Source organism: Thecamonas trahens (assembly GCF_000142905.1).
Source record: "Thecamonas trahens ATCC 50062 unplaced genomic scaffold supercont1.10, whole genome shotgun sequence".
NCBI lineage: Eukaryota > Apusomonadida > Apusomonadidae > Thecamonas > Thecamonas trahens.
The window spans coordinates 529,168-550,748 of record NW_013657670.1 but is presented as its reverse complement, the minus strand read 5'-3'; the positions used below and the strand labels follow the sequence as shown (position 1 = coordinate 550,748).

The 21,581-nt window shown below is 63.8% G+C and overlaps 9 protein-coding genes across 9 annotated transcripts; 4 read left to right on the top strand and 5 right to left on the bottom strand.

Moving 5' to 3' along the window:
• Positions 1-78: 78 nt before the first annotated feature.
• On the bottom strand, positions 79-873 carry AMSG_02904 (UPF0598 protein C8orf82; the record flags this gene model as incomplete). The annotated part of the gene is made up of 2 exons (XM_013905284.1): positions 79-777; positions 859-873. The coding sequence occupies 2 exons, from the start codon at positions 871-873 to the stop codon at positions 79-81; spliced, it is 714 nt and encodes a 237-aa protein (XP_013760738.1).
• Positions 874-980: 107 nt separating this feature from the next.
• On the top strand, positions 981-1,715 carry AMSG_02903 (uncharacterized protein). Its single transcript, XM_013905283.1, has 3 exons — positions 981-1,146; positions 1,367-1,437; positions 1,682-1,715. The coding sequence occupies exons 1-3, from the start codon at positions 994-996 to the stop codon at positions 1,689-1,691; spliced, it is 234 nt and encodes a 77-aa protein (XP_013760737.1). The 5' UTR covers positions 981-993; the 3' UTR covers positions 1,692-1,715.
• A 44-nt stretch (positions 1,716-1,759) lies between these two features.
• On the bottom strand, positions 1,760-2,268 carry AMSG_02902 (DC2 protein). Its single transcript, XM_013905282.1, has one exon. The coding sequence runs from the start codon at positions 2,249-2,251 to the stop codon at positions 1,784-1,786; it is 468 nt and encodes a 155-aa protein (XP_013760736.1). The 5' UTR covers positions 2,252-2,268; the 3' UTR covers positions 1,760-1,783.
• Positions 2,269-2,853: 585 nt separating this feature from the next.
• AMSG_02901 (uncharacterized protein) lies at positions 2,854-8,789 on the top strand (the record flags this gene model as incomplete). The annotated part of the gene is made up of 2 exons (XM_013905281.1): positions 2,854-8,651; positions 8,684-8,789. The coding sequence occupies exons 1-2, from the start codon at positions 2,866-2,868 to the stop codon at positions 8,787-8,789; spliced, it is 5,892 nt and encodes a 1,963-aa protein (XP_013760735.1). The 5' UTR covers positions 2,854-2,865.
• Positions 8,790-9,375: 586 nt separating this feature from the next.
• Positions 9,376-13,075, bottom strand: AMSG_02899 (potassium-chloride cotransporter). The gene has a single exon (XM_013905280.1). The coding sequence runs from the start codon at positions 12,991-12,993 to the stop codon at positions 9,511-9,513; it is 3,483 nt and encodes a 1,160-aa protein (XP_013760734.1). The 5' UTR covers positions 12,994-13,075; the 3' UTR covers positions 9,376-9,510.
• A 674-nt stretch (positions 13,076-13,749) lies between these two features.
• On the top strand, positions 13,750-15,706 carry AMSG_02898 (inosine-5'-monophosphate dehydrogenase; the record flags this gene model as incomplete). The annotated part of the gene is made up of 2 exons (XM_013905279.1): positions 13,750-13,806; positions 14,048-15,706. The coding sequence occupies 2 exons, from the start codon at positions 13,750-13,752 to the stop codon at positions 15,578-15,580; spliced, it is 1,590 nt and encodes a 529-aa protein (XP_013760733.1). The 3' UTR covers positions 15,581-15,706.
• Positions 15,707-16,203: 497 nt separating this feature from the next.
• On the top strand, positions 16,204-18,527 carry AMSG_02897 (V-type proton ATPase catalytic subunit A; the record flags this gene model as incomplete). The annotated part of the gene is made up of 3 exons (XM_013905278.1): positions 16,204-16,228; positions 16,526-17,361; positions 17,504-18,527. The coding sequence occupies exons 1-3, from the start codon at positions 16,220-16,222 to the stop codon at positions 18,525-18,527; spliced, it is 1,869 nt and encodes a 622-aa protein (XP_013760732.1). The 5' UTR covers positions 16,204-16,219.
• AMSG_02896 (uncharacterized protein) lies at positions 18,506-19,732 on the bottom strand. The gene is made up of 2 exons (XM_013905277.1): positions 19,596-19,732; positions 18,506-18,957 (listed from the first exon to the last, which is right to left on the bottom strand). The coding sequence occupies exons 1-2, from the start codon at positions 19,692-19,694 to the stop codon at positions 18,583-18,585; spliced, it is 474 nt and encodes a 157-aa protein (XP_013760731.1). The 5' UTR covers positions 19,695-19,732; the 3' UTR covers positions 18,506-18,582.
• Positions 19,733-19,762: 30 nt separating this feature from the next.
• On the bottom strand, positions 19,763-21,434 carry AMSG_02895 (dihydrolipoamide succinyltransferase). Its single transcript, XM_013905276.1, has 2 exons — positions 21,365-21,434; positions 19,763-21,067 (listed from the first exon to the last, which is right to left on the bottom strand). Exons 1-2 carry the CDS (start codon positions 21,422-21,424, stop codon positions 19,778-19,780), a joined length of 1,350 nt encoding a protein of 449 aa, XP_013760730.1. The 5' UTR covers positions 21,425-21,434; the 3' UTR covers positions 19,763-19,777.
• Positions 21,435-21,581: the final 147 nt, after the last annotated feature.

Below are 21,581 nucleotides of genomic sequence, written 5' to 3'. Positions count from 1 at the left end.
TGGCAGTGGCGGTGGCAGTGGCGGTAGTGGCAAGCCGGGGGAGGTGGTGGCGGCAAAACAGGGCAGGGCGGCAGCGGTTTACGTCGAGACGGGCGAGTCGGGGCAGTGAGGGGCAACGACGTGGCGCTCGCCGCGCCACATAAACGCCACGGCGTCGGCGGGATCGTCAATGACTTCGCAGTTGAGATCCATGGTGAGCTTGTCGCCGACGAGCCCGGGCACGCCATCCATTGGCGAGGGATGGTACATGCGACCGGCTTCCGAGATCCACAGCGCATCCGGCTGGAACGGAACGTACATGGCCGCGCCGTACACCAGCACGTCCACGCCATCGTCGTCACAATCGGCGGCTTCCAAAGGAGCAGCGTCTCGACCAGCTGCGCAGGCACCATCAGCATCGGTGCCATGCGCTGGTTCGACCGCCGCAGCAGCGCAAGCCCCAGGCGCAGCAGCACTGTCTCCCGGCAAGCGATGGAGAGTATGGAAGACATACGGCGTGATGTCTTCTGTGGTCACAAAGTTGAGCTCCCGTCCACAGGGCGAGACATAGTCGTAGCCATCATCGACATACAAGCCAGTCTTGTTGGCCTTGAGTCTTGTGAAGAGATCATTGAGAAAGGTGACATCCCTGTATGCTGTGGCATAGTTCTTGTGCTTGGCATCGGCGAGGAAGACTCTCCCCGATGAGTCGATCTCATAAAAGTACTGCCGTGTGTACCGCGCCTTGCCCTTGCGTGTCGTCGTCGCCTCGGTCTCCGGCACACGCCCACCCTGGCTCTGCCCCGCCGGCACATGGACTGCAGCCACTGAAACTCCCACTCCCCCTTGCCACATGTATGCACTCCACCTCTGCCCCACGCAAGCCCTCAGCATGACCAAGTCGTGTGCCCAAGCCGTGGTGTTCCCCGTCGGCGTCGGCCACCGCGAGTCACCGACGGCTGCGATCGATCGGTCGGCTGCCGACCGCCGGCCGCTCACTCAACTCTGGCCACCATGTCGGGCATCCGGATGTATGTGTCGCGTGGGCGGATCGGAGCTGCTGTTGCTCTGTGGTCGCGGCAAGCCATGCGTGAGGGGCTGACCCCCGCAGCAGCCCGCAACACTCGCCATGTCAAGAAGTGGCGCAAGCGGCAGGACGACCTCAAGGTACGTAGCGAGTTGACGGCCTTTTGCTGGCGACGGGCTGATCGCCGCCGTGATCGCCGCCAGGATCGCGCCGTCGGGTGTGGGCGGTACCTAGAGCACCCTTCTGGGTGGTATACTCACACTGCTGGTTCGCTGTTTCGTCGGGTTGGTTGTGGGAATGATGTCATGTGGTACACGGAATGGGGGGGTCTTCCGACCGGTGTATATGTGTCGAGAGTAGGAGACTCGCCGGCGTATCCATTTCAAGCCCATCAAGAAGCGTATCGCCGAGATCATGGAGATGAAGCGCCAGTACGTACACCACAGCCACCACCACCTGCACACTCTGCGAGTTGCATGTGTATGGTGTGGGGCATACTTCCTCGCCCCTGCTTCCCCTCCCTCTCCCTCTATCCCTCGTCACCGACCTCACCCTGTCCCTTGCCCGCTCCCCCCCTACCCCCCCGTCGCTCGCTCGGCCACCCACTCACCATCACACCTTCCGCACCACTTTCCACGCCGCCCACGCCACCTACTGCTACCATACCCTCGACAGAGGCATGTGAGGCAATGAAGCACACACGCGCACACCCCCCCCCCCCCCCGCCCTTTTCCCCATTTGCTATCAGCGCACCGCAGCGCATCGCGTTTATCATCCTCAGCGGAGGTAGCCCGGGATCTTCATGCGGATAAACTGGATGGAGAGGAAGAAGGCGAGGACGATGGCAGCCATACCTGCGCCGAGCATAGCCAGGCGCGGGGTGCCCGAGGACGAGCGTGCGATCTCGATGAGGATAAAGCCAGCGGCGCCGAGGCCGTACACCATGCCGGACGTCATGCCCTCGATAATGTACTGGCCATTGATGCGGTACTTGAGAAAGGTGACCGGCCGGACAACACCATTAGCATCCTGCTCGGTACCAAAGGCCGGCGGCCCGATGATGGCGTCGTAGATGACGCCCGAGAGGACAACCACATACGAGATGAAGAGCAGGGCAAAGACCACCGTGGTCGACGGCCGCTCCACTCGCGGGACCTTGAACTTGACCAGCGGGACGTTGAACGCCTTGAGTGGGACTGCAAGCACAGCGTCTACCTTGTCCACCATACGTGCCTTGCGCACCATACTTGCTGACTACCTTGCCAGTCGAGTGTACCCCCCTCCCAAAGGCCCTATCCCTGACCCCCCCCCCCACCAGCCGCAGTCGCCACCTGCCACTTGGGCTGACAAGAATTTCGCCCGACGTCCGAGTGCGCCACAATGCCATCCTACGCAAGCACCGCTCAACAAACAACCTAGAAGGTTGTACATGAGTGAGCGCAAAGGTGTTGCTGGTGTGGCGGGAGGTGCAAGAAGAGAATGCAACGAGATCGGTCTGAAATACAAGCAAATATCTGCACGTCAGAGGCTGCGCAGAAAAGACGATTGATCACAGATCGACGTTTCGCGATTTGATCACAGTTCTCCACAAATCTCCAAGCCTTCTTTTCCTCCTCATCCTCCCCGCTGTCTCTACCACCCTTGCCACCCTGCTTTACCTCTCCAACCCTTCCCGACCCTTCTCGACTCTCTGTTCATTCCCGATCTAGCCAACAACCATCACATCATGACCAGAGCCGGCAGCGCCCCGCCACACGAACTCAACTCGGATCCATCCCAGGTGACGACACCAGCCGTCACCGGACCGCACCACGCCGAACCGCGTCGCACCGCACCGCACCGTACCCCTCCTGCACAACATGGGCATTCGCGGACTATGGACATACCTGCAAGAGAAACAAAGCACCGTGGCTGTAGAGTGGAAGGCCGAGGTGGCGACGGACGCGAGTGATGATGCAAGCCATCGTCCACGACTCCTGGTCGACGGACTTGGCTTCATCTTCCATGTCGTGCAAGGCGCTCTGCGAGAACGTGCCGATGCTGGCGGTCTCAAGTACTTGGCTCTCCTTGGCGTTGATTATGCCATCGTTGGCCCTGCGCTCACACATGCCCTTGATGCTCTTACTCGTCGTGGCTTTGATGTCGAGCTGTACATGGACGGATCTCGGGGCTCGGCCTCGGCGTCATCGCTCAAGGCTGCCGCCGCTGCAGGTGCGGCCGGTGCCACGGGTGCTGATCGCGGCTCGCTGTCGTCAACAAACGGCGTTGTTGCCAAGCGGAACGCATGGATCTCGCGGATGAACGAGGGCATTGCCGACATGGCCGCGGCCATGGCCGCCCTGGCAGGCTACTCCTCGCCCATCGGCCTGCCGTGGACAAAGCCGCCGCTGATGAAGGAGGAGGCGCTCGAAGCGCTGGCGGGCATGGACCACGTCACTATTGTGAGCTGCGACGGCGAGGCCGATCCGATCATGGCCGATGTCATGCGGACGGCCGAGGCCGCCGCGCCCGGCGCCGTCGCTGCCATCCTCGGCTTTGACACTGACTTTGCCGTCATGGCGGGGCCCATTCGCTACCTCCCGCTGCCCTGGCTCAACTTGGCGGCGGCGGTGGCTGATCCCAGCTTGCCTCTCGAGGGCTGGCTCATCGAGCCGATCCGCGTCGCCCGCAGCCTTGGCCTCGGCGACTCGGTCGACGCCCTCATCGAGGTCGCCATCGTCCTTGGCGACGACTTTTCCTCGCACTTTGTCCACCGCTACAACTTGCCGGGCATGCTTGGACTCAAAGACTACCACCGCTCCGAGAAGCGGACATGGGTTGCGCCGGCCGAGGCTTCGGGCTGGCTCATGGCGCTCCCGTCGCCGCAGCTCGAGGCTGCGCCTGTTTTGGTCGACCTCATGCATCGTGACGGCGACGTCTGCCGCGCCATCACCTACGCCCGCTCATTCTACGGCTCGTCGGTCACCTCGTACGTCCAGCCGCAGGCCTCGCCCGAGCAGGATGCTGCCGTCACCACTGTTGCCACCGGTATTTCCGGCGTCCCGCCTGCCGTCCTCGACGCACTCGCCGCCGGCACTGTCCCTTCGTGGGCCCGCACCGTCGCCCTCCGTGGCGAGGCCTGGTGCTCGCTTCCTCTGGAGACGCTGCAGGCCTCGCAGCTCTCCGCCACCGACCTCGTCGCCCCGCTCCGGCTGGTATTTTACGAGATCGTCCTCGGCGGCTGGTGCGGCCTGCCGGCCGTCGCCGAGTTTGTCCGCATCGGTGATAACGTCCGCATGGTTGCGCGCGAGCGCTGGTCGGTCATTGCCTCGCACTTTTCGCAGACCTTCTTTGCTCCGCTCACCGCCGCCGGCATCCCACACGCCGCTCTCGACGGCCCGCTCCTCGCTCTTGTCCGCGCCCCGCGCATCTCGTTTGACCTCTCGGCCGCTTTCTTTGAGTACTTTATTGCCGTCGCCACCTCGCAGGGCACCCGCCAGGTCCCGCCGACCACGGACGAGCCGCAAGTCCTCTCCGGCTACTACTTTACCACTCTCGTTCGCGTCATCGCTGTTCTCGGCTCACGCGTCGGCCTCTCGATGGACGAGCTCGCTCGCATCGCTACTGCCATGGTCGCCGCCCGCTCGTCGTCGTCTCGCGCCGCCAGCTACCTCGCTGCGCTCGAGGCTGAGGAGGGCCTCACGCCCGGCGCTGACCGCCCAGCCCTCCGCGCGGTCTCTATCTTTGCCTGGCTTCAGCTCGTCTACAAGTACGTCAAGGCTCTCGCCCGTCTCATCGGCCTTCCAACGGCATCGTTCCCCCGCCCCTCGTCTGTCCTCTCCACGCTCGCTTTCTACGCCGCACTCGCCGCCGAAGGCTTTGACGCCGCCGAGGCTATGGAATGCCCCGAGCTCCGCGACGTCTTCCAAACCGCACTCACCGGCCTCGCGCAGCCGACGCTCGACTACTACGCCGAGTCCGTCGAGGCCGCCGCCACCGCCGCCGCCGCCGCCGCCTCGGAGGCCGCTGCCCGCGCCGCCGCCGCGCCGCCGTCGGTAGACGAGCTCGCCCAGCTCAAGGCCATGGGCGAGGGCCTTCCGGTCTCGGCACATCGCGACCACATTGTCCAGCTCATCGACTCCCAGCAGATCGTGTGCATCGAGGGCGAGACCGGGTGCGGCAAGTCGACCATGGTCCCGCAGTTTATCCTCGACGCCCACCCGGAAGCCCGTATCATCGTCACCCAGCCGCGCCGCCTCGCCGCCGTCTCGCTCGCCCGTCACGTCGCCAACATGCGCGGCTCGCGCCTCGGCGCAGAAGTCGGCTACCGCATCGGTGGCGAGCACGCCGCCGCCCGCGGCCGTACTGCGCTCACCTTTGTCACCACCGGCTACCTCCTCGCCCTCCTTGTCCACCACCCGGACGCGCTGGCAGACTACACCCACGTCGTCCTCGACGAGGTCCACGAGCGTGACCTGGACATGGACCTCCTCACGCTTGTCCTCAAGCTCCACCTCCGCCAGTACGGTGTCAAGCTCATCCTCATGTCCGCCACCATGGACGTCAAGGTCTTTGTCGACTACTTTATGCGTCCCATCGAGACAACCAACGCCGAGACCGGCGCCACCGAGCGCGTCGTGGTGGCAGACGCTCGCCCGCCCAAGGTCTTTGTCGGCGTCCACCGCTTCCCCTCGCGCGTTGTCTACCTAGACACCATTTGCGATCTCGCCGACGTCGAGCGTGCCATCGTCGTCCACGAGGATGGCGACGGCGACGCGGTCGCTCCGGCCTCCGCGCCCGACTTTGATCCACACGACGCGTTCTTCGAGGTCGAGGTCGATGAAGCTACCCGTGCCTCGCTCTTCCAGGGCCTGAAGACCTTCTGCAAGTCGTTTGGCGCGACGCTGCCCGACAAGGCTGCCTTTGCCACTCTCGCCCAGCCTGGCCCGGCCGCCGCTCCAGCGTACGTCTCCCACGCTCGCGTCCCGCCGCTCCTCGCCAAGCCCGAGGTCCTTGTCCCGCTCCTCCGCGCGGGCGTCGGCGTCGTCGAGGCGCTCGCCGAGCCCGGCGCCGCCGTTCTCATCTTTCTGCCCGGCCTCGGCGCTATCACCGAGCTGTACGACATGTTTGAGCAGAACGCCAACGTCTACTCGGCGCTCACCCACTCGGGCACCGTCGGACGCGAGTCCAAGCCGCTTCTTAACCTCGTCGTCCTTCACTCCTCCATCCCGCGCGCCGAGCAGGAGGCCGCCTTCAACGCCCCGCCGCTCGACGCCACCAACGTCGTCCTCGCCACCAACATCGCCGAGTCATCCATCACCGTCCCGGGCCTCACCGCCGTCCTCGACTACGGCCTCGAAAAGGTGGTCCAGTACGATCCCAAGTCCAACATGACCTGCCTCCTCCGCTCATGGGCTGCAAAGTCGTCGGCCAAGCAACGCTCCGGCCGCGCTGGCCGCCTCTCGCCCGGCACTGTTGTCCGCATGTACCCCAAGTTCTTCTTTGAAGACTACATGCCCGAGTACGGCAAGCCCGACATCGAGCGCATGCCGCTCGAGCGCTTAGTCCTCCGCATCCGCCAGCTCGGCCTCGGCTCTGTCAAGGACGTCCTCGCCAAGATCATCACCCCGCCCGCAGAGTCACGTGTCGTCCGCGCCCTGGAGGAGCTCGATGCCTGGGGCGCCATGCGCTCGCGCGCCGAAGACGCCGAGATCACCATCCTCGGCCACATGGCCATGGCCCTCCCGGTCGACCTGAAGTACGCCCGCCTCGTCTTTCTCGGCGTCACCTTTGGCCTCCCGGTCGACGGCATCATCATGGCTGCCGCACTCACCATCCAGGACGTCTTCTCGCTCCCCTCGCCGTTCTTCCTCAAGTCGCTCGCCGAGTTCCGCGCACGCATGCACGAATCGCTCCTCGACCGCGCAAAGTACGATGCCGGCGCCTACTCGGAGCCCATCGCTGTCCTTCGCCTCTTCCGCTCCTGGCTCGCCAAGCGCGCCAAGGCCCGCCCCGGCACCGAGCGCTCCGCACTCGCCCGCTTTTGCCGCGCACGTGCCGTCTCGTGGAAGCGCATCTCGCAGCTGGAGAACCTCGTCAAGGAGATCGCCACAAAGGTTATGACCTTCCTTCCCGCCCAGGGCTCTGTCCGCGCCGCCGTCTACTCGCTCTCCAAGCTCCGCGTCCACAACTCAGCCGCCGGCCGCGTCGCCCCGGACCCGCGTCTCAAGGCCCTCCTCGCCGCCGCGTTCCCGCTCAACTACCTCCGCGGCTCAAAGACGCCCAAAAACGTCAAGATCGCACCGGCTGTCCTCGCCCGCGGCCTCCCGCCAGAGCGCACCGTCATCTGGAACTCGCTGCCCGAGGCCTCCGAGTCGTACCTCAAATCGGCGCTCGTCGCCGAAGGCGATGGACCTCCGCTCGACTTTACCCTCCACCGCGGCTCGGGCTGGTACGCCATGGTCTTCCCGGAGCCTCCGGCTCCGCTGACGCCACCCGCCGATCAACTGGATGCCCGGCCCAAGCTCGCGCTCGAGGTGCAGCTCATGCTGCAGCTCGCCAATGGCCGCGGGCGGATGAAGCTCCCGTCCAAGGCCTCCGTCGTTGGCATGGTCCTCGGCAAGGCCAAGACCGTCGACGTCCAGCCGCCGATGTCGCCTTGGCAGCTCACATGGGCCCCCATGGGCGGCTTCTCCGACGCCGGCAAAGTCTACCCGTACTTCCGCTCGCCGCTCGCCGGCTACGCCCTTGTCGACACCTCGACCAAGACCGCCCGCGCCGTCGCCGCCACCATCCAGGGCACCAACTCGGCCGACATCTTCCGCGCCACCGGCTGCACCCTCCTTGAGCCACTCCCCCTCTACGACGGCATCCTCCTCACCACTATTTCCCGTGGCTGGGAGCTACAGGCCGTGGTTGGCGGCCTGGCGAGCGACACCATTGTCGGCGTGGTCTACTGGCTCGACTCGACCACCGCCGGCTCAGGCAAGGTCTGCAAGGTCGCTTTTGCCAAGCCGCTCGGCCTCGCGGCTCTCTCAGCTATCAACACCCTCCGCGCCATGCTCTCATCAGCCTTTGACTCGTCCGGCGGCATCGTCGACCTCCCCAAGCCGGCCGAGCTCACTGCCGCGCTCGAAGCTCTCGAGCTCCCGGCCAACGCGCCGCTTGACGTCGTCCTCGACCAGTCGCTTGTCGAGCTCCAGTCGAACGTTGCTGCCGACCTCACTGTCGCCAACGCCCCGCGTGCTGCCACAGACGGGCCGATCCTCGCCCAGTTTGCGAGCCTCAGCTCAACGCTCCAACCCGCATGCGCCGCTGATGGCGGCAATGCGTCGGACGGCGACCCAGCCCGCGTCGCCTGGCTCGTCGACCGGGTTGAAGAGACGCTCAAGCGCATGGGCAAACCGCTCGACTCTGCCACGCCCGCAAGCATCACAAAGACCATGCTCGAGGTCATCAAGTCGCGCCTCGTCCTCAACGACCACAAAATCGCCGGCGTCCTCCGCCCAGCCCTCTGTGATCGCCTCCAGCGCGCCGGCTCGGCCTCGATGGCCGACTTTCTCACCGTCCACGCCAAGACCATTAACGATCGCATGGACGCGTACTTTGCCGCGCTTGCCGACCAAAAGGCCGCCATGACCGCCGCCCGCGCCCTCGCCGCCACGCCGTCTTTGGCTCGGGTGCCGAAAACGGCGACAGCGACGCCGATCGTGCTCGTGCCCAGCACCTCCTCGCCGCTATGGCTGCCGACATCTACGACGACTACTACTCGGACGATGACGATGTGTATGGGCGTGGCAACTAAAGCATTAATCACACCACCTGCACACTACGCAACTGGCCCTGCGTACGTACACCTCACTCTCGCATGCCTACACCCAGCACTCATCCATGGGCATCACCACAAGCACTCTCACTCCGCCGCCCCCTCAGCCCCCGCCCCCACCAACAGGTGCATCTGCAAAACAAAGCCCACCAAAGCGCGCAATTTGTGTGACGGCCCTGAGGGAGCGGCTGCAGCCGGGGCCGGCGGTCTGGCTCTTGGTCGCTCGCGGGTGCTTTGCCGGCTCAGAGGAAGTGAGAAGGAGATTGATGCCGTACAACGCGGTGCTCACCCGGGAGGACATACGCTCATGCTGTGGTGTTGGACCAGTGGCGATCGACATCGGCGGTGAAGAGTCGTGCGATCGCAGTTGCTCTGACGATGATGTTAGCGTGGTGGCCGTCAACTGCAACGTGCTTGTCGGCAACGTCATCTTCGGCTGCGGCGAGGCTCTTCCATTTGCTGACAACTCCATCGACATTGTCCGGCTCGCCAACGCCCCGCTCAATGATAGCGTTGTGGCCGACATTGTGCGCGTGCTTGATGCGAGGCGCGGTCGCGCCGAGGTCGATCTGCCGCCAGGCAGAGCAAGCTGCGAGCGCATCGCTGCGCTTGCTGCCGCTATGAGTGAGATGTGTGAGGCTGGGCTTGGGTTTGTTGCAGAACGCGAGGGCAAGGCGACGCTCTCGTGCAGTGGCGACAGCTAGAACGAGCCAACCAGTTCCTTACCGGTACCGTGGACAAAGAGAACGCGGTTGAGGTTGGACGAGAGTACCTCGATGTAGCTCATGTACGTGATGACGTCCTTCGTGTGGCGCTGGGTGAGGAGCTCGTCGTTGAGGTACACGTCGGGCAGGTTGATGAGGACAAGCGAGGCCTGCCGCGACTGGGCGAGGATAGCCTTGTTGAGCTTGCTCCAGTCGCCATGGGCGTCGCGGAGCGCTTCGATCGACTCGAGCTGGATGGTCTCCCCCATGTTGGCCATCGACTTCATCGACATGAGCTGCCGCGAGAGGAGGTCGATCGACTGCGCGGTGTCGCCCTTGGTCGACGTTGTCGAGAGCACGGACGACGACCGGTGGATGCGCGGGAGCGCCGCCGGCGCCGGTGCGGGCACAGCAGCCGCACCGCCGCGGCGGCGCGGCCCGCCGTGGGAGCGGGAGCGCGAGCGCGAGCGCGAGCGAGAGCGCGAGCGCGAGCGGGAGCGCGAGCGAGTCCGCTTGCGCAGGCTGCCTGCTGTGTCACTCGCCCTGCGCGCGCCAGTCTTGCGCGAGCCACGCGAGACGGGCTTGCGCGAGCGGGGCTTGCGCGAGCCACGGCGGCGCGAGCCATGGTCGAGGTCAAGGTCGTCGTCGGTCGGGAGCGGGCCGAGGGTGTCGCCGAGCGCCGACGACGGCGCCGACGCCGAGAGCGACGGCGAGTCGGAGCGGCGGTGCGAGTGGCGGAGGCCCGACGGGCGGTGCGGGGCGTGCGGGTTGTGGACGGCTGCCGGGGCCGGGGCTTGGGCCTCCGGCTCGTCCGAGCTCAGCAGCGACGAGTCGTAGGAGCAGAAAGATGACGAGTCGTCGTTGGCCTCCTGCTCCTCGTCGTACTCGCCGTACTCGTACTCGTACTCGCCGTACTCGTAGTCGTCGGGCTCAAAGGTGTACGGCGTACCCTCGAGCTGCCACTGGATGGCGCCCGAGCCATACGACGCACCCGGCTCGGCGCGCGTCGCCGCCAGTTGCGCGTTCTGCGCCCGTGCAAACTTGGGCAGCCGCAGCGCCTCGAGGTCGACGGTCGATGGGATGGAGCGCAGGCCGCGGTGCGCGGTGGCGGTCTCTGCAATGGAGAGCACCTCGGACGGGAGCGCCTCGACCGTCACGTTGAGGTCGCGCATAAAGTTTTCATGCACCTTGGCCCGCGACATCCAGTCGACCGAGTACGGGTGGATCGAGTCGTTGGGGAGGACGACGACGGCGACGGTGGCGTCGATGTGGAGCGACTCGACCTTCTTGACCAGGTCGGCGTGGATGGCTTCAGAGTCGTCGCCCTCTTCCACCACCGTAAAGATGCGGAGAGCGCAACCAGCCCAGATTTCGTGCTTGCGGAGGAGGTACGAGAGGAGGATGAGAAGGCCTCCGTCGTGGAGAATCCACCACACGTCGATGGTCCCGGTCTCGAGCGCCACGTTGGACGAGGTCGACGACGACGACGGAAAGTCCTTGGTCGGGTTCCGGAGAATGAGCGCAGCTTTGTCCGAGGTCGAGACCGAGATGAGCGAGTCGACAAACTGGACCGCCGACGAGATGAGCGCCTCCTCGCGCCAGCCTTCCGGGTACTCCATCAGCACCGTGTTTGGCTGGAGGCCACCGAGGCCCGAGGTCTGGATTACGTAGTCGCGCGACTGGAGGAAGGCAGGGCCGACCACAACTTGCGGGAAGCCACGGAGCTGGTGCGAGTCCATCTGGTCCTGGATGTACTTGGCAAGGAACGACGACGCGCCCTGGTTCTCGGCGTAGAGGCCCTCCATGAGCGCGGTCACGATGCAGAGCCCGTTGCCCTTGCGCAGCTGCGCCGCCACCGAGAGGACGCCGTCGAGCGACGAGTTGAACGAGGACTCGAGCTCGAGCGCAGTGTGAAAGTCGAGCTCGTGCGAGGCTGGCGTGTGCGGCGCAGAGAGGATGGTCGCCGGCGTGTTGTGCCCGGCTCCCGACGCGTTCTGCTGCAGCGCCTGCAGCTGCAGCGGCGTCACCTCGATGAGCGCCACAAGCTGCGGCCGCCAGTTGCGCGAGTAGTGCGCGCCCAGCTCCTGTGAGAGGAGCGACCGGAGCGCGAGCTGGTAGACCAGGCCGCGGAGACCGTCGCCCCACGACGACTCGACGCCCTTCCAGTTGATGTACAGGTAGAGCGCAATCCAGATGGCAAAAACAACCACGGCCCAGTACCACGCCATAAGGAACATGAGCATGACGCAAAGGATGCAGCCGGCGAGCGCCGTGCCCCAGTGAAAGTACCGCCACCGCGGGCGCCACCCTGGCGCGTGCAGGAGCTCGAGCACAAAGCACGAGAGGTTGAGCGCCGAGTAGCAGAGGAGGAAGCAGAGCGAGAGAATCGGGGCAATGACCTCCAGGTCGCCCACCATCGACGCTGCCATGGCGAGGCCGGTCGTGAGCGCCAGCGCACGCACAGCCTGGCCCGACGGCGAGAGCTTGGCAAATGGCGCGAGGAATGGAATGATCCGGTCGTGCGCAATGGCCTGCAGCACCTTGGGCGCCACAATCATGATCTGCAGCGACTGCGCCATCGACGAGAGCATGATGAGCGGTGGCGCGAGCCAGCCAACCGGAAACAGCACGTCGCCAATGATAAACTTGGCCGTCTGGAGGTACTCGTTGTGGACAGCAGAGCCCCAGAGAATCATGATGAGCGAGTAGATGCAGAGCGAGGTGGTAATGGCTCCGAGCGTGCCCCATGGAATAGCTGTCTTGGGCGAGGCAAGCACCTCGGCCCGGTTGGCGCCCGAGAGAATGCCGGTGAACGAGGGGAAGAAGAGCGCGAGCATCGCCGTGTAGCTCGAAATGCCCGGAACCGCCGGCCCGAGGTTGCGCGAAAGCGTCTCGCCGGACATGCCGGTAATCTCCACATGCGGTGCAGTCGGATCGGTGCTCGAGTTGTCCGAGGTGAGCAGACCGAGGACAAGCAACGCCATCGAGGCAACCACAATCGAGAGAAAGACCACCCCCAGTCGCGCCACTACCTTGGTCCCGCCGTACACCATGGCCGAGATGAGGAGGAAGAAGGCCACGGCAAAGAGCTGGACAGAGCCGGGAAAGTGAAGCTCATCGTGAAAAGTCTCGATGAGGACTTCGACAGTGCCGAGCACTTCGAGTACCGCCAGAAACATAAGGCCCAGAAAGTACATAACACCGACAGCACCACCAAGTTCAGCACCGAGAGCTCTTGAGATGAGGCGATATGCACCGCCGCGACCAAAGGTACCACGCTCATTAGAGACGATCGCCGAGAGCGAGAGAGTGGTGAAGAGGACAGCAGTGTAGGCGAGAGCCACCACACCGAGGAGGGAGACCAGAACACCCTCCTTACCCACAATGAGGGAGAAGCGAAGAAAGATGAGCACTCCCCACATGTTCTCACACACAGGCATGTACACTCCTGTAAACATAGGCAGTGACTTGGTCTGCATCACTTCTTGCCCATTCCCACCGTCTCCACCATGATCACCACCCTGATCACCACCCTTGCCACCACCACCACCACCACCACCACCACCGCCACCACCGCTACCACCGCCACCACTGCTGGTCACAACATGCGCCACAGCGCCACTCTCCTGTGCCACTTCCGTAGACATGCAAAAGACTTGGAGTGCAAAAGTTAGTGAGGTGTGGCTGTGGCTGGGTGGCTGGGTGTGGCTGGGTCGGCCTGCCGCTTCCCCATTGCCGCTGCTGGGCCTTTGTGCCCACAGCCTGCAGGCAATGTCACGTGTGCTGCTGCGATGATGGAGGTTGGCCGGGAGGGAGAGCTGCTAGGGCAATGGCGTTGTGTTTGTCATGGTGGGCAAGGAATAGATGGTGGCTATGGTGGCGGTGGTCGTCGAAGAGTGTCTGTGGCCTGATTGCAGCGTTACCTCCTTGGCGCGTGCGATGCGTGCATAGGCCGAGGTGCGAGGAAAGCAGGAGCAGGGATATAGAGCCATGAGCTGAGATCGGCATGCCAAAAGTGGGGAGGTAGTATCGAGAAAAGCAATCAGAGGCGAAAGGCCGGCTCATCATGACTTTAACAAGCTGCATTTCCCCGATCTCGTACATGCAGAGCCATGACAACTGTCGTGAGCAACTGGCGTGCCATCGCCTGCCGCGCTCGCCACCCGCAAATTGCCATGTCATGGTCGTCATCATCCGACGGCCACCAGACGTTGCCTGCCAACCAGGGCCCTACCATGACCGACATTGTTGGCACTCCACTTAGGGACAACCAAACTTCCGGAGGAGACCAAGTACGTGGTATGGAGGGGGGAGGAGGGGCAATCCATGCATGTGGTTTTGTGTGGTGGTGGTGGGGAGGCGGCGGCGGGGAGGGATGAGGTAGATTCTCTGGTGACGGACGGTGGAATGGCGAACCACAAGCAACGGACGGATGGCAGATCGGGCAGCTTGATTTGATGGGAGATGGAGATGGGAGGGGCTGCGGTGTTGACTGACGGACTGACGGAACGTTCGTGGTCGAGTGGCGTGCAGAACATGGCGGCGATGAACATGGACAAGATCGACATCGAGTCTGACGAGTGGGTCGACGGCTTCTCGGCGCATGAGCTGTTTGTCAAGAACCGCGGGACCGGGTACACGTATGAGGACATTATTCTGATGCCGGGACACATCGGGTTTGGCGTGGAGGAGGTCTCGATCGAGGCACAGCTCTCGCGGAACATCACGCTCTCGGCGCCGCTGGTCTCGTCGCCGATGGATACGGTGACCGAAGCGCGGATGGCGATCGGGATGGCGCTGCAGGGCGGCATCGGCATTCTGCACTCGAACAACTCGGTGGAGGAGCAGGTGGCGATGGTCAAGGCTGTCAAGCGGTTTAAGAACGGGTTCATCACCGATCCGGTCTGCCTCAAGCCGGACGCCACCATCCGTGACGTGCTGGAGATCAAGGCCGCGCGCGGCTTTACCGGCATCCCGATCACCGACACCGGGGCGATGGGCGGCGTGGTGGTGGGCATCGTGACCAACCGCGACATTGACTTTGTGGAGGACGTGGAGACGCCGCTGTCTGAGGTCATGACGACGGATCTTGTGACTGCGCCCGAGGGCGTGGCGCTGGCCGAGGCGAACGCGCTGCTCAAGGCCAAGAAGATCGGCAAGCTGCCAATTGTGGACAGCGACGGCCACCTTGTGGGTCTTGTCTCGCGGCATGACCTCAAGACGTGGCGCGACTACCCGAACGCGTCCGTCGACCACGAGACCAAGTCGCTGCTGGTGGGCGCGGCGATCGGGACTCGGCCGGCAGACCGTGACCGGGCGGCGGCGCTGATTGCGGCGGGCGTGGACGTCATTGTCATCGACTCGTCGAACGGGTCGTCGATTTACCAGCTCGAGATGATTGCACACCTCAAGGAGAGTTTCCCGACCGTGGACGTCATCGGCGGCAACATTGTTACTGTGCCGCAGGCCAAGGCGCTGATTGAGGCCGGCGTCGACGGCCTCCGCATCGGCATGGGGGTCGGCTCCATCTGCACCACCCAGGAGGTCATGGCTGTGGGGCGGGCCCAGGCGACGGCTGTGTACAAGGTTGCCAAGTACGCGGCTCAGTTTGGCATTCCGGTCATTGCCGACGGCGGCATCCGGTCGGTCGGGCACATCACAAAGGCGCTCTCCATGGGCGCATCGACTGTCATGATGGGCTCGATGCTTGCCGGCACCGAGGAGGCGCCGGGCGAGTACTTTTACCACGACGGCGTCCGGGTCAAGAAGTACCGCGGCATGGGATCCATCGAGGCCATGACCAAGGGCTCGGACAACCGCTACTTTTCCGAGGCCGACTCGATCAAGGTCGCGCAGGGCGTCGTCGGTTCGGTCCAGGACAAGGGCTCCATCTCGCTCTACGTCCCTTACCTCCGCAAGGGCATTCTCCACGGCCTGCAGGACATCGGCGTCCGCTCCATCACCGAGCTCCGCGACGCGCTCTGGTCCGGCAAGCTCCGGCTTGAGATCGGCTTGAGATCCGCTCGCCGGCTGCGCAGCAGGAGGGTGGCATCCACTCGCTTGTGAGCTTCTAAGTATCGCCTTTACCCTTTACGGTACGGAATGGACAAATCTGTCCATCGCGCAAGCCGCGCTCCGCCGCGCTCCGCGACGCTCAACGTCCATGGATTGTTGTAAAAGAGTAGTACAGTGTGTTATTGGCTGCCACAACAGAACACAGTCGGTGATGCAGAGATGGACGCCACACGCGGCGCAAAAGGTCCGCAGCCGTGATCGACTACAATGAAGCTTCCGGCAGTCGAGGCAATCGCGTCGCATGGCGGCTTTCTTGGGGAAGTGGTGGTGACGAGCAGCCGCTGCAGAGGGACGCTTCCGCTTGCGCGATGGCGCGGAGCTGACGGCGTTGGTGCTGGGGGAGAGGGCGTCGATGACGCCGTAGACAAAAGCCACGCGAGTCATGGCGGGTCGTGGGCCCATAGTAAGCAGAGCAGCTCGTAGTCACCGCCGCCCATCCACTTTGATGATGACATGTCACATGCATCGATCCCAAAGGCACTGCCTACCTGTCAGCATGAACGCGTCGTCGCGTGACCGAGGGTGAGCGGGCCGAGCCGTCATCAACACGTTCTTTGGTTGAGGGGATGGCTTTGGTTGAGCGAGTGCAGTCACACGTGACTTGCGCTGTAAGGAGGCAAGACTACCAACATGGCTGGTGTACGGAGCAGAAAGACGGCGGGAAGAACGGGATGAAGACAACCGGCATTGTTGTCTGACCATGTGTAGCCAGTCTTGGCTTGTCTCAGAGTCCTCCTTCATGACTTTGGTGGGCGGGTGTGACCACTCGAGGTAGTGGGCGGACGGACGATTTTTGACCGACCGAGACGGGAGAAGGGACGGCGACGGGGAGGGGTGGTGTACTCATAGGTGTGTGTGCGTGTGTGTGTGTGGTTGGTTGGATGGATGGACTGTGGGGTGTGCGGGGATGGGGGTGATGGCTATGCACGAGGATAGGCTCTTCAGAATGCGCGTGCGCTGATCAAGTCCATGGAGGATGAGAAGGAGTCCGAGTACGGTATCATTCGGTCGGTGTCCGGCCCGGTGGTGGTGGCTGAGGAAATGCACGGGGCGGCCATGTACGAGCTCGTTCGTGTTGGTCACGACAATCTGGTGGGAGAGATCATTCGGCTGGAGGGCGATACGGCGACGATTCAGGTGTACGAGGAGACGTCGGGCCTCACGGTCGGCGATCCGATCCTCAAGACTGGCAAGCCGCTCTCGGTCGAGCTCGGCCCGGGTATCATGGACAACATCTTTGACGGCATCCAGCGCCCGCTGGAGACGATTGCAGAGATGACGCAGTCGATCTACATTCCGCGCGGCGTCAACGTGCCCGGGCTCGACCGGCAGCGGCAGTGGGAGTTTTCGCTTGGCGACGGCATCGCTGTCGGCTCGCACCTCACCGGCGGCGACATCTACGGCTCGGTCTTTGAGTCGTCGCTCGTCAACCACAAGATCATGCTCCCGCCGCGGGCAATGGGCACGGTGACGTACGTCGCCGAGCCGGGCTCGTACTCGCTCGAGGACGTGGTGCTCGAGCTCGAGTTTGAGGGCGAGACCAAGCAGTTTACCATGATGCACACGTGGCCGGTGCGTAACCCTCGCCCGGTGGCCGAAAAGCTCTCGGGCAACTCGCCGCTGCTGACCGGGCAGCGGGTGCTCGACGGCCTGTTCCCGGTCGTCCAGGGCGGGACCTGTGCCATTCCTGGCGCTTTCGGCTGCGGCAAGACCGTTATTTCGCAGGCGCTGTCCAAGTTTTCCAACTCGGACGTCATCATCTACGTCGGCTGGTAAGTGTGTGTGTGTGTGTGATGCGTGTGTGTGTGTGTGTGTGTGTGTGTCTGTTTGTGTGATGACAAGGGGGATGTGTTCCGAGTGTGACTGACCACAAGCATGGCGGTGTGACGGGCGTTCGGCGGGGCGGTGATGCAGCGGCGAGCGCGGCAACGAGATGGCCGAGGTGCTCAAGGACTTCCCGGAGCTCAAGGCCAACTTTGCCGGAGTGGAGGAGTCGATCATGAAGCGGACTACGCTTGTGGCGAACACGTCGAACATGCCAGTGGCAGCGCGTGAGGCATCGATCTACACCGGCATCACGCTCTCAGAGTACTTCCGCGACCAGGGATACAACGTGTCGATGATGGCCGACTCGACGTCGCGTTGGGCCGAGGCGCTGCGTGAGATTTCGGGCCGGCTGGCGGAGATGCCAGCCGACTCGGGGTACCCCGCCTACCTTGGGGCGCGGCTCGCGTCGTTCTACGAGCGCGGCGGGCGTGTCAACTGTCTGGGCTCGCCGTCGCGGACGGGCTCTGTCTCGATTGTCGGCGCCGTCTCGCCGCCTGGCGGAGATTTCTCCGATCCGGTCACGTCGGCGACCCTTGCCATTGTGCAGTGCTTCTGGGGCCTCGACAAGTCGCTTGCGCAGCGTAAGCACTTTCCCTCGGTCAACTGGACCAAGTCGTACTCCAACTACAAGGACGCGCTCGAGCCATGGTATGAGGCCAACTACCCCGACTTTGTTGCGCTCCGCGCCAAGGTCGGCAAGATCCTGCAGCAGCAGGAGAAGCTCGCCCAGTACGTGCAGCTTGTCGGGCCCGACGCGCTTGGCGAGCCGGAGAAGATTGTGCTCGAGGTTGCTCAGCTCATCATCGACGACTACCTGCAGCAGAACGGTTTCTCGACGTACGACCAGTTCTGCCCGTTCTACAAGACCGTGTGGATGATGCGCAACATCGTGACCTTCCACGATCTCGCGCAGAACGCCGTTGAGGCTTCGCGCGACTCGTCGTCCAAGGTTACTCTCTCGGCCATCAAGGCCGCCATGGGCGACACCATCATCTACGAGCTCACCCAGATGAAGTTTGAGGAGCCGTCCGACGGCGAGGAGGTCGTCGTCGCCCGCCTCCAGGCGCTCAACGAGGCCATCCAGGCCGCTTTCCGCGATCTTCTGTACTAAATCCAGTGCGCGCTGCATGCTGTGTATGTCCGCTTCTCACTCCCCTTGCATTTGTTCATCGCCGGCCCTTGGCCCGGCCACGCCCGCGGCCGCCGGACCGGCCGCCAGCACGACCCTTGCCGCGGCCCTTGCCACCACCCTTGCCGCCGCCACGGAGCGCAGCCTTGGCCTCAGACTGGCCCTTTTTCTCGAGGGCGTCCAGCTCGGCTTCAGTAAACTCGATGACGGCCGCCTTGGACTTTTTCTCGCCCTTGTCCGACGCCGATGAGAGCGACGACCACGAGCCGACCGGCTCGGGCGCTGGCGCAGCAGGTGCGCGCTTCTTGGCCTTTTTGAGATCCTTCAGCTGCGACGCAGCCTCCTCGGCTGCGCGCGCTTCCAGAGCGTCCACATCCAGATCATCACCGTACGTAGTCTTGACCTTGCCTTTCTACAAATCCCAACCATCCATCAAGGAGTGAGTATGACCCGCATGCCGAGCCAGCCTCCAGCCACACTCCAGCCACGCTCCAGGCGGGAGGCGAGCCATGCCCGCCACCATCAACTCAATTCCAGGCCCAGCCACATCCTGCACCCGATGACCATACCCTCACCTCCCCTACGTCCTTGCTCCCACCACAGCCAAACAGCTTGCCCAATGACGACGCCGTTCTCGTCATACCCGCCGACGACGAACCGCCCATGAACCAGGAGCGGGCGACGAGGGCAGTTGGCTGTGGCAGAGGGGGGAGGGGGGTGCAGAAGTCGAGACGAGCAAGTGGGAGGTGTGGGAGAGTGGGGCAGGGTAGGCGACCTGCATATGGTGTGTAGGTGGCATGTAGTGGTATGCCCATGGCGGTGGTGGTGGTGGTGGGAACGGAGGTGTCCATCATGTCAGCATCATCGACTGGCGCATAACGTTCGTTGACGAGCGAACACTCAATTTGCGCGGCAGGAGGGAGGGGAGGGAAGGGGACGGAAAGAGTCTCGATAGAGAGCGTGGCTTGGCGGATGGAGACGGCGATTGCAGCATGGTAAAGTACATGTAGTAAGCTACTCAGAGGTGGGGGAAGGGTGTGACATACATACCTTGATTTCAGGAAGTTTGACGTCTAGTTTTTCTAGCTTTCGCTTGGGCTTATTCTTCGTTGACCGCTCTCCGGCAGACTTTGACCCGCCGCACCCCATTCTGAGTGCTGGTCGAGAGACAAGTGGTCGACGTCGAGAGCAGGGGGGCGATCTTGGTGTGGCGGGAGCAGGCTCGAAGGGTTTTACAGGTCGAAGAGAAGCGAGGTCGGGTCCTCGATGCCCTGCTTGACAGTGCGGAGGAAGGTGGCAGCCTCACGGCCGTCGACGAGGCGATGGTCGTAGGTGAGGGCGGCAATCATGATGGAGCGCTTGACAAACTCGCCGTCGACCTCGCGGAGGCGCGGGAAGACGCCGTGCATGCCGAGGACGGCCGACTGGCCGGACTGGAGGATGGGGGTGCCGAGCAAGCTGCCGTAGACACCACCGTTGGAGATGGTAAAGGTGCCGCCGGCCATGTCGTCGAGCGAGATCTGGTTCTCGCGGGCCTTGGCGGCGAGGCGGGCGAGCTCGTGCTCGGCGTCGGCAAACGAGAGCGACTCGGCGTTGCGGACGACGGGGACGACAAGGCCGTTGGGAGTGGCGACGGCGACCGAGATGTCGACGTAGTCACGGTAGACGACGTCGGTCTCGTCGATGACCGCGTTGATGGCCGGCACCTCCTGCAGCGCCTTGGCCGACGCCTTGATGAATGGCGACATGAAGCCGAGCTTGACGCCGTGCTTGGCCACAAACGCCTCCTGGTGCTTCTTGCGCAGCGCCATAAGCTCGGTCATGTCGATCTCCTGGAACGTGGTCAGCAGCGCCGCCGTGTTCTGCGACTCCTTGAGCCGCGCCGCAATGGTCTGCCGCATCCGCGTCATCTTGACTCGGGTCTCGGTCCGCGCCCCAGTCATGGTCTTGGCTGCAGGCTTGGCCGCCGCAGGCTTGGCCGCCGCAGGCTTGGCCGCAGCCTTGGTCTCCTTGGCTGCCGCAGGCTTCTCTTCCTTGGCCGGCGCAGCCTCCTCCTTGGCCTCCTCCTTGGCCTCGGCTGCGGGCTCCTCGGCCGAGTCGGCCTTGGCCTCAGGCGCAGACGCCGCGGTGTCGAGCTTGTACAGCGGAGTGCCGACCTCGGCCTCCTCGTCCTCGTCAACCAGGATCTCAGTGATGACACCCGCCTGCGGCGCGGTGATAGGCACAGCGATCTTGTCGGTGTTGATCATGCACACCACCTCGTCGGCCTCGACATAGTCGCCGACACCCTTCTCCCAGTCGGCCACGGTGCCCGACGAGATGGAGTCGCCCATTTCGGGTGTGTCCACCGTCATCACAGCCTCGGACGCATACCCACGAGCACCAATGGTGCCCATAGCCATCGTCGACTGGCCAGCCATCCGGCCCAGCACCGACGACGCGCCGCCTGCTCCAGCCGCAGCCGAGAAGACCTCGGCAGACTTGAGCCCATTCACACCAGCACGAGTTCCAGCCCGAGCAGTCTGCCAACCCCACATCCATGTCCACATCCATACCCACAAGCTCTTCTCATAAGTGTCGTCCCCCCCCCTCCTTCCACTCCCCCTTCCACTCCCGGTCACCTTGTCTGCCCATTATAGGTGTCGGTCCAAGATGAACAGCCAAAAATTGAAAGAGGCCACCGTCCAAGACCACGACCCGATCACCCCCCACACCCACACCCACCGCCACGCCCACCCCACCACCACGCGCACCACCACCAACAACCCCTTCCCACACGCACCACCACCACCACTACCACGGATACTAATCATACGTACAAGGGCACGGAGGGCAGTGGCCACAGGAGCGGTCAGACTACTACGAGTCACGCGCAGCATTGGTAGTTGGAGGTTAGTAAGGTGTCCCGCCCGTCGGCTATCGGCTCGTGAAGCGTCTGTCGGCTGGCCATTGGCCCCCCGGGGCGGCAAGGTGGGAGGGGGGGGGGGGGCAGCAGCAGCAAAGGCCTCGCCAATCATACTATCTGGGGACTGATCA

What these genes read in the sequence shown, in the direction of transcription:
- AMSG_02903 (XM_013905283.1), top strand. Translation starts at nt 994, where the DNA reads ATGTCGGGCATCCGGATGTATGTGTCGCGTGGGCGGATCGGAGCTGCT. An exon ending in AGCGGCAGGACGACCTCAAG is followed by an intron (nt 1,147 to 1,366) that starts GTACGTAGCGAG and finishes TGTCGAGAGTAG; the next exon opens with GAGACTCGCCGGCGTATCCA.
- AMSG_02896 (XM_013905277.1), bottom strand. Translation starts at nt 19,694, where the DNA reads ATGGGGTGCGGCGGGTCAAAGTCTGCCGGAGAGCGGTCAACGAAGAAT. An exon ending in TCAAACTTCCTGAAATCAAG is followed by an intron (nt 18,958 to 19,595) that starts GTATGTATGTCA and finishes TGGGATTTGTAG; the next exon opens with AAAGGCAAGGTCAAGACTAC.
- AMSG_02895 (XM_013905276.1), bottom strand. Translation starts at nt 21,424, where the DNA reads ATGCTGCGCGTGACTCGTAGTAGTCTGACCGCTCCTGTGGCCACTGCC. An exon ending in CCACTGCCCTCCGTGCCCTT is followed by an intron (nt 21,068 to 21,364) that starts GTACGTATGATT and finishes TGGGGTTGGCAG; the next exon opens with ACTGCTCGGGCTGGAACTCG.
- AMSG_02899 (XM_013905280.1), bottom strand. Translation starts at nt 12,993, where the DNA reads ATGCAGACCAAGTCACTGCCTATGTTTACAGGAGTGTACATGCCTGTG.
- AMSG_02902 (XM_013905282.1), bottom strand. Translation starts at nt 2,251, where the DNA reads ATGGTGCGCAAGGCACGTATGGTGGACAAGGTAGACGCTGTGCTTGCA.